Source organism: Scyliorhinus canicula, chromosome 6, assembly GCF_902713615.1.
Source record: "Scyliorhinus canicula chromosome 6, sScyCan1.1, whole genome shotgun sequence".
NCBI classification, from domain to species: Eukaryota; Metazoa; Chordata; class Chondrichthyes; order Carcharhiniformes; family Scyliorhinidae; genus Scyliorhinus; species Scyliorhinus canicula.
This window is the reverse complement of record NC_052151.1, coordinates 61,253,087-61,262,812: the sequence shown is the minus strand read 5'-3', so window position 1 is coordinate 61,262,812 and position 9,726 is coordinate 61,253,087. Positions and strand designations below refer to the sequence as shown.

Here is a 9,726-nt window from a genome sequence, read left to right as displayed (position 1 = left end):
CCGATAGTGACTTTAAGGGCCGTCTTGACAAATACATGAATAGGATGGGACTAGAGGCATATGATCCCCGGAAGTGTAGGGGGTTTTAGATCAGACAGGCAGCATGGTCTGTGAACGCTTGGAGGGCCCAAGGGCCTGTTCCTGTGCTGTAATTTTCTTTGTTCTTTTTCTTTAACTTAATTAAGTGAGTATCCTAAGGGTTAACAAACCCCAGTTTATCGTACCAGCCTCCCCGGACAGGCGCCGGAATGTGGCGACTAGGGGCTTTTCACAGTAACTTCATTGAAGCCTACTCGTGACAATAAGCGATTTTTATTCATTTTCATTTCATTTAACTGATCAAGCAGTTGACTGTAGCGTCTTTCTGCAGGGGCAGATTAACCAGCTGCACCAGTAAGAATTGTCAATAGCTTTGGAGACTGAAATTTAATCTTTGGAGCCATGGGGAGTAATAAATCTATATCCTCTGAAAGCCACCCTTTGATCACTGTCCATATTTCAATGGTACAAGCTGCAATGATCCACTTGTACCGATGTAATGTTGAGGCTTCGGTGCAGTTCTGGCATTACATGTGCATTATCCACCTTTTTTTCAAGTCAAGCTGGCTAATTAGAAATGAAAGCAAACAAAAATGGAATAATTGAGTTTTTACATCACATGCTGGTTCTCTGCAAGAGCAACTCGACTCCGTTTCCCTGTACCCCTGAAACGATTTCAGGTAACTGTCCAATTCCCCTTTGAAAGCCACTATTGAATATACGTCTCGGGCATTGCATTCTAAATCCTAATCACTGGTCAGTAGTCAAAAATAGTACTTTGTATCACTTGTTTAAGAACAATTGTTTATATAAGCTTGCATCAGAAGCAATGCATACGAAATTAGCCCAGTTTACTTATTGTTCTCTGAAGAAGGGGTCAGGGCTCCGGATAACTCGTCAGCCTGCGATTGCTGGCTTAATGCACAATGGCAGCCTGTCAATCACAAAGCGGCGCTGACACCGAAGTTGCTCCAGCGGTTTGGAGAACAGGATAGTCGGAAGTGTGACGAGTCGAAGATCACTCCGAGCACCAACCTAACACATTGCAGGAGCGTCAGGCGCGCCGTCGACCGGGCAATGCTGCTGGAGTAAAAGAAAAACACGATTCAATGTTTAATCGAGAAGTGATTCGCACTGCAGGGTTTAACAGGACTATTGCTGGGATTTTGCAAATCATGCCTTATTTTTTAAAAACGATCCTAATACTCTGCTGCCTGACGATAGCTGCTGAAAGCAAGAAACACAGGAAGAAAAGATGGGCACCTCAGGTGGAACACCCCAAACAGGGCAGGTAAGGAGGCTGGACAGAGAAAGTAATCTCAATGAGATAAATCTAGTTCATTTACGATGGTTTATGATTGATGAAAATCAAGTCCTTTGTAACCAAAGAATAAACGGAATTAGTCCTTCACTGGTAGGTAGGTGAGTGGAAAATGAAAATTATGAACCGATTTTCACTTTAAAAAGAACGGGAAATGCAAACATCAATACCACAGGAAGACTTTCCAGGGTGCATCTATCCCACGACATTCTCCTCATCCCTTGCTCTGTTGGGTTCTGCAACGCTGGAATGACGAATTCATTTTCTGCAGTTTGGCAGATTTGGAATTTAAAAATCTGGAATGCTTTGAGAATTCTGCTTGAAGCTTGACTCCCCAGACGCTGGAAGAATTGTATTAATTATTCATAAAATATTGGCTCAGGCTATTTTCTTTTACATTGTTCAGGTACTTTGAGTAGGTAACAATAAGTTAGCTTAAAATATTGACAAAGGTTGTCTCAACTTTAGTTTTCACTGGAGTAAATGCAATGTTTTGTTTCTGTATTTATAGAGGTATGCTGTGGTTAAATATAATTTATGTAATGGAAGACTTCCAGGGGCGGCACAGTGGTTAGCACTGCTGCCTCACCGCTCCAGGGACCCGGGTTCAATTCTGGCCTCGCCTGACTGTGTGGAGTTTGCACTTTCTCCCCGTGTGTGCGTGGGTTTCCTCCGGGTGCTCCGGTTTCCTCCCACAGTCCAAAGGTGTGTAGGTTAGGTGGATTGGCCATGCTAAATTGCCCCTTAGTGTCGGGTTACTGGGTTATGGGGATAGGGTGGAGGCATGGGCTTGGATAGGGTGCTCTTTCCAGGGTGTGTTGCAGACTCAATGGGCCGAATTGAGTGCTCCTTCTGCACTGTAAATTCTACAGTTCTATGCTGCCAGAGCTACTTTGTTATTGGCCCTTTTTGCCTGGTTTATGGGTGATTGTTTTGGAGGAAATTGGTGTAGTTCGATGAAATAAGATCGCCTTGTACGAGTAATGTCCGGTAAAGGCAGAAGTCGGCCAAGGGATCATCGTCAGACACAGAAGTTCCGCGAGCCTCACCAGAAGAGAATGTGAGGGAGGCTTCTGCTGTGTCCTTGGTCCCTCAGTGGATGACTGAGAAACTTCTTGACCGGATTTAAGAAGCAGCAGCAGGCGGTCGCTGAGGGTCTAGAGATGGTAATGGGCTTTTGATCCAATTCGGGCGGCTATGGACAAGATGGACCGGCAGATAAGAGGTACAAGGAGTGACAATACAGAAAGAAGAAGTGGTGCTCTCTGACCACAGTGATCAGATAGTTTCTGTGGAGGCAGAGATGGCGGTGCTGTCTGAGTAGCCTAGAGTGCTAATGGCCAAGGTTGACAATCTGGAGAGCCACTCCAGACACCAAAACATAACAATTGTTGGGCTGCTGGAGAGCCTGCAGGGTTCAAGCACAACAGACTATGTATCCAAGATGTTTGGAAAGGGGGGGGGGGGGGGCTTTTACCTATAGGTGGTTAACAGGAGCAGAGGTGGGGAGATGCCTTCAGCTTGTTCCCATTGGGTAATGAGCTTCAACTTTTTGTTTCTGTCCCCTTTGGGTTTGTGGATGGGAGGGCTTTTGTTGGTTGTTTGTTTGGTTTTCAGGGTGGGATGGGGCTGGGGGGAGGGGTAGACTGATGGTGACAGTTCCTTTGTTTTTGGACTGGCTTTTAGGAGGAAGTGGTGGCCATCTTGGGTGGGCCCGAAGCTGGCCCAGGTTGGGGCACTGTTGGGTTACCTCACAAGGTGGATATGGCTGATGGGGGGGGGGGGGGGGGGGGGGGGAGATTACATGGAACGTGAGGTGGATAAACAGCCCAGTAAAATGGTCCCAGTGTTTGCATACTTGGGGAGTTTGAAGGTGGATGTGGTTTTGCTTCAAGAGATCCACTTGAGAATCAAGGATCAAACAAGGTTGCGGAAGGAATGTTGGGACAGGTTAATCACTCTGGTTTTGATTGTAGGGTGCAGGGGGCTGCTGTGTTGATTAATAAGAGGGTGGCTTTTTCTGAGGCTAAAATATTAGCAGACCTAGGTGGGAGGTACGCAATCATCAGTGGATCATTGGCTTGCAAATCGGTGCTTTTGGTCAACGCGTATGCATCGAACTGGGATGACACGGCATTCATTAATAAATTGCTGGAGATTGGAGACAGACTCCAACAGCTCGAATAAGGAATGAAGCAGGGAGGCAGCACCTGGGAGAGGGGAATTTTTCCTTTGCTGCTGAACTGTGTGATGGTGTGGACAGAAACACCCCGATCATTGCAACCTGCTGCGAAAGTGAAAAAGAAATAGTGAAGCATAAAAATCCAGTCAAGAATATCGCCCTCCTGTTAGAAAAAGGAGCAGAAGTTTATTTTCAAGTGGATTGTACCAACCTCCAGCAATGTCTCCATTTGAAAAGCAGACTGCTTGACAGGATTATCTTCAATTTCCCTCACTGTGGCAGGAAAGCTGGGGTGAAAAAGAACAGAGAGCTACTGGCTAATTTTTTTCTGAGTTGCGCAGGTATTCTAACCACCGAAGGTGATGTCCATGTCACCCTGTGCAGAGGTCAGGGTGGGACCGCTGCTGATCACCCAACACGGGAATGGCACAACAGCTGGCAAATTGTCGCCATGGCTGCGAGGGCCGGGTTCGTTTTGAGTAAAGCTGTTTGATTGCACACATTATTATGGCTACACGAGCACTGGGTACACGAATCAAGATAAATCCTTCCATGTTGACCAAGCTCTGACCCACGTGTTCACGAGACGCCTGCCCTTCAATGAGATAAAGCCAGTTGTTATGGAAACCATGATTGGGAGTGAGCACTGTTCCTTCCGCATTCCTGAGGAACTTGTTGAAAAGATAAACAGGTGCAGTCATGGAACTATACATTGCAGAAGTTTACAGAGACGGTGACATATCAAGACAGAAGGAAAATAAGTTGTAAAATTGTGTGGTATATTATTAGCCAACAATATAAACTGGAGAACTTTACCATTGAAATAGCACAGAGAACAAAAAAAAATAAGGTGCTGGCGACTAACCCAGATCTTGATTCACATCAGCTAATTATTGGGGGGAGACTTCAGTTGTGTTTTGGATCCTATTGAATTGGTCAAGTCCCACGTCTGAGTCCATTAAGGGTGGCGCAGGAGTTATTGGTGTTCATAGGGGGTGGGGGCGTGGGGATTGCCAGACCCGTGGGAATATAGGTTTCCGAGGAATTAGAGGTTTATTTTTCTTCCTGTGTCCATCAGGTTTACTCCCTGATTGACCTCTCTGTGGTGGGTAGGTCTCTCTTCTCTGTGGTGGGGTTACTCAACGATCGTTATATCGGAGCATGTTCCTCATTTTGTGGACCTGATGTTGGAGCCGGATCACTCTCAGTGACTCCCGTGGAGTCTGGACCTGCCATTGCTAAGAGATTTTGTGAGCATGTGGCCTCTGCCATTGGGGTTCAACAGAAATGAGGCAGCCTCGCCTTCCATCCTCTGGGAAGCCCTGAAGGCGGTTATTAGTGGGAAGATAATCTCTTATAAGGCGCATAGGGATAAAACTGGGAAGGTGGTGAGGCATAGGCTGGTGAACTCCATTCTCTTTTTTTTAATTTTATAAATTTAGAGCACCCAATTCATTATTTTTTCCAATTACGAGGCAATTTAGCATGGCCAATGCAGCTACCGTGCTTATCTTTGGATTGTGGAGGTGAGACCCACACAGACACGGGGAGAGTGCAGCACAGTGGCACAATGGTTAGCACTGTTGTTTCACAGCGGCAGGAACCCGGGTTCGATTCCCGGCTTGGGTCGCTGCCTGCACGGAGTATGCACGTTCTCCCCGTCTCTGCGTGGATTTTCTCCAGATGCTCCAGTTTCCTCCCACATGTCCCAAAGGACGTGCTTGTTAGGTGAATTGGATATTCTGAATTCTCCCTCGGTTTACCTGAACAGGCGCTGTAGTATGGCGACTAGGGGATTTTCACAGTATCTTCAAGTAAGCCTACTTGACACTAATAAAGACTTATTATTATTATGTGCAAACTACATGGACAGTGACCCGGGGCCGGGATCGAACCTGGATCTTCAGCGCCATGAGGCAGGAGTACTAACCACTGCACCACCGTGCCACCCTGTGGACTCCAATCTCGAGGTGGACTGCCAGTACTCGATTGCCGGAGTTTTTGGCGGAAAGAAAGGAATTGCAAATAGAGTTTGAGTTATTGTCATTGTGTAAGGCAGTCAGCCAGCTGCGATGCTCAAGGGAAACCTTTTGTGAGAAAGCCAGTCGTCTGTTGGCTCACCAGCTGAGATGGTAGGCTGCCTCCCGGGAGGTAGTGCAGGTTAGGGACTTGGATTGCAGGGTAGTTTCTGTCCCAGAGAAGGTCAGTGAGGTGTTTCAGACCTTCACAGAGTTGTTTGAGTCAGAGCCCCCGGAGAAGGGTTCATCAATGAGACAGTTTTTGGGTGGATGGGTTGGCCTTTCCAGAGTTGGAGCAGGAGAGAATTCAGGAGTTGGAGACGCTGATAGGGCCGGAGGAGATCATGAGCTGTATTTGGTTAATGCAGACGGGCAAAGCACCGGGTCCGGATGGATTCGCCATTGAATTTTACAAACAGTTTGCTGGTCAGTTGGTCTCACTTCTGCTGGATGTGTTTAATGATTCCGTGTCCTGGGGGTGTTTCCGGCCGTGCTGACGCAGGCATCGATTTCCCTGATCCTGAAGAAGGACAATGATTGCATGGAATGTGCATCATTCCGGTCTATTTTGTTGTTAAATGCTGACACTAAGTTGTTGGCTAGGTTGTTGGCAATGTGTTTGGAGCCCTGCCAACCTGGGATGATTTCAGTGGAGCAGACTGGATTTATTAAGGGTCGGCAGTTGTCGGCCAATTTTAGGAGATTGTTAAACGTTGTATTGTCGCCCTCCGTGGAGAACAAGCCAGAGGTGATTATTTTGATGGAGGAGGGGAAGGCGTTCGAAAGGGTTGAGTGGGGGTACCTCTGAAATCCTTGGGTGGTTTGGCTTTGGGTCAAAATTTATATCACGGATTAGGCTTTTGTACAGGGTCCCTACCGCGAGCATACATACTAATGCCCCGAGCTCGGGTTATTTCCAACTGAACAGAGGGTATCCGTTGCCTCCATTTTTGTTTGCCTAAGCAATCAAGCCCCTGGACATTGCGTCAAGGTCGTCTAACAGATGAATGGGGTAGAGCGTTGGGGGGGGGGGGGGGGGGGGGGAGAGCAGAGAGTGTCCTTATCTGCGGGAAATTTGTTACTATATATCATGGAGCCACTATCCAATGTGGGAGAGATAATGGAGTTGCTTAGGAAGTTTGGCTCCTTTTTAGGTACAAGCTGAATCTGGGCAAGGGTGAAGCCTCCGGGGAGGGGAGCTGATGTGGGGAGGCTGCCATATCTTCCGGCCAGGATTAGCTTCCAGTATCTGGGAATCTGGGTGGCCCATGATTGGGTCTCACTCCATAAACATAACTTTTCTAGTACGGTGGATGAGGTGAAGGTTGTCTTGAAAGGTAGGGTGCTCTCCTTTAGCGGGAAGTGTATATTCAGTGAAGGTGAATATTCTCCCTAGGTTTTTGTTCCTGTGTCTCCCAGTCTTTCTTCCCAAGACCTTTTGCAGGTCTAATAAATTGATATCTACTTTTGTTTGGGATGGTAAGACTCCTCAGGTCCATAGGACGTGTTTGCAAATGGACAGGCAGTTGGCGGGGGGGGGGGGGGGGGTTCATCATTTAGGGTATGGGAGAGGGAGGGGTTGGAGAGGTTTAGGGACAATGTTCCTTGAAGGTAGGTTCACCAGCCTAGACGAGTTGCTAGAGACATAGAACATACAGTGCAGAAGGAGGCCATTCAGCCCATCGAATCTGCACCGACCCACTTAAACCTTCGCTTCCACCCTTTACCATAACCCAATAACCCCTCCTTACCTTTTTTGGTCACTAAGGGCAATTTAGCATGGCCAATCCACCTAACCTGCACATCTTTGGACTGTGGGAGGAAACCGGAGCACCCGGAGGAAACCCACGCAGACACAAGGAGAATGTGCAGACTCCACATAGACAGTGACCCAACAGGGAATCGAACCTGGGACCCTGGCGCTATGAAGTCACAGTGCTAATCACTTGTGCTACCGTGATGTTCCAGCACCTGAGAGGAAATGTATTCAAGTACTTTCAGGTGTTTGATTTTTTTTTTTACACAAGGGGCTTCCTTTATCCTGGTACTATCGCCTTCGCTTATGGGCAGGGTCCTGCCCTTGGCCAAGTTAGGGGAGGGTAAGATTTTGGATATCTATGGGCAGATGTTGGCGATGGAGCAGGAATCATTGGAGGAAGTAAAGACAAAGTGGGAGGGTGAGCTGGGTTTGGTCTTTGACAGGGAAGGGAGGAGGGGGGGTAGTGTGGAGTGATGCTCTTCACAGGATCAACTTTCACCTCTCGTGTGCGAGGTTAAGCATGATCCAGTTCAAGGTGGTGCACAGGCACACCAGACTATGGCGCGTATGAGTGGGTTCCTCTCATGGGTGGAGGATAGGTGTGAGCAGTGCTGTAGGGGGGCCGGCAAATCACGCGCACATGTTTTGATCTTGCCCGTGCTTGTTAGTTTCTGCGTCTTCTTTTTTGATACAATGTCAGGGGTTTTGGGCGTTCAGCTGGAGCCGTGCCCGGTGATGGCCATTTTTGGAGTATTGGACTCACTGGTGCTGCAGCTGGGGATGAGGGAAGATGTCCTAGTCTTTGCCTCGCAAAGGAGGTGTGACCTGCTTAGGTGGAGGTCCCTGGTGCCACTTAAGGCCTCGGCTTGGTTGGTGGACTTGATGGAATCTTTGCACCTTGAGAAGAATACCATGAGGGGTCGATGGAAGAGTTCTACTGGAGGTGGCATCCCTTCATCTCCTTTTGTCAGGGAAATGATTACCGTCAGCTGTTAGGGGGCATGCGGGTTATCTTTTTATTTTTTTCTGTATTCTCTTTGGGGTTCGGAGGGGAGGGGAGAGGGAGACTGGGGGATTGGGTGTGTGTATTTTGGTGTAATAGGGGGTTGGATGTTTTGCATTGTTGTTTTTCTGTTATAATGAAAACCTTGCTTGCAAATAAATATTTTTGTAAATTATAATTCATGCAATTAATATAATGCTTCTTTTCATTGACTAATTTGCAACTGTGAAACATTTAGGTTTTTATATATTCAGTTGAATAAATCTTAGTTACTTTGTAAATATATACTTCTAAAAGTGTATATAAAAGTGCTGTCTGACTGGCACCTGTCACTGGCAAGGAAAAACCAGAGGCAAGGTTCAGTTCATGACCACTGAAATTTTTGCTTTCGTTGGGTCATCTTGAATTTACACATTTTTCAATATTTGTACAGGTTCCAGATATCATCATCTACTGATAATTCAAAGTCATGTTCCGTGTTAAAATTTTGACTTAATTGATACATTGAAGTAAGCAATGCTTAAAAACAATCATTTCAGTTAAGCAGCATTGAGCTAAGAGCAGACTTAAAATAGATTGGACAGAATGTTGTTGGTTGATCACGACTGCAAAGAGCTGTGGTGTTTTGTTTAAATACTTCTTCAAAGAAAGTATTTTTTACAGGAATTCACTTACAGGTATCACTCTCGCAAAACACTTCCAAATACTTCCATTTATGCTAAGATCTTTGAATATATTGTTCGTGACTGGGATCTCAAGTAATAACATTAACTATTCTGGATCAAAATATTTGCAAAAGGGAACGAAACTTCTCTTCGATCTATATCACCACATACCATGGGTTAGGCAAATAGCCAACTTGGAAAGCACATGGATTCTTAGTCCCTTCAAGTGATGTTTTCCATCAGATCTGTCTGAGTTATCCTGATGTGAGATTTTCTGTTCTTTTCTGTCACTTGTTTCATTTGCACTGAAGAATCATAGGGTTTTACAGCACGGAAATAGGCCCTTTCGCCCATCGCATCCACGCCAGCCATCAAGCACCTATCTATTCTAATCCCATTTTCCAGCACTTGATCCGTTGCCTTGTATGTAATTGTATTTCAAGTGCTTATCTAAATACTTCTTAAAAACTGAAAGTTCCTGTCTTTTACCACCCTTTCAGGCAGTGAGTTCCAGATTCCAACCAGCCTCTGGGTGAAAATGTTTTTCCTCACTTCTCCCCTAAACCTCTTGCCTACAACCTTAAATATCTTCCCCCTGGTTATTGATCACTCCACTAAGGGGAAAAGTACCTTCCTGTCCACCCTATCTATGGCCCTCAGAATTTTATAAACCTCAATCAAGTCCCCTCAGCCTCTGTGCTCCAGGGGAAAGAACCCCAACCTATCCAGTCTCTCTCGA

At 46.3% G+C, this 9,726-nt stretch overlaps 1 protein-coding gene across 3 annotated transcripts in view; it reads left to right on the top strand.

Moving 5' to 3' along the window:
• Nucleotides 1–526: 526 nt before the first annotated feature.
• Nucleotides 527–9,726, top strand: part of LOC119967181 (gamma-aminobutyric acid receptor subunit rho-2-like) — a 74,828-nt gene continuing 65,628 nt past the window's right edge. Inside the window, exon 1 of one of the 3 annotated variants that reach the window (XM_038799350.1) lies at nt 527–719. Coding sequence is in view for 2 of the 3 variants with exons in the window: in XM_038799349.1 (XP_038655277.1) it covers nt 1,149–1,330 (182 nt within the window). In the remaining variant the exon portion in view is untranslated. Of the gene's footprint in view, nt 720–768; nt 1,331–9,726 lie in introns of those variants that run through there. The other 2 variants (XM_038799349.1, XM_038799347.1) reach the window with 2 other exon arrangements.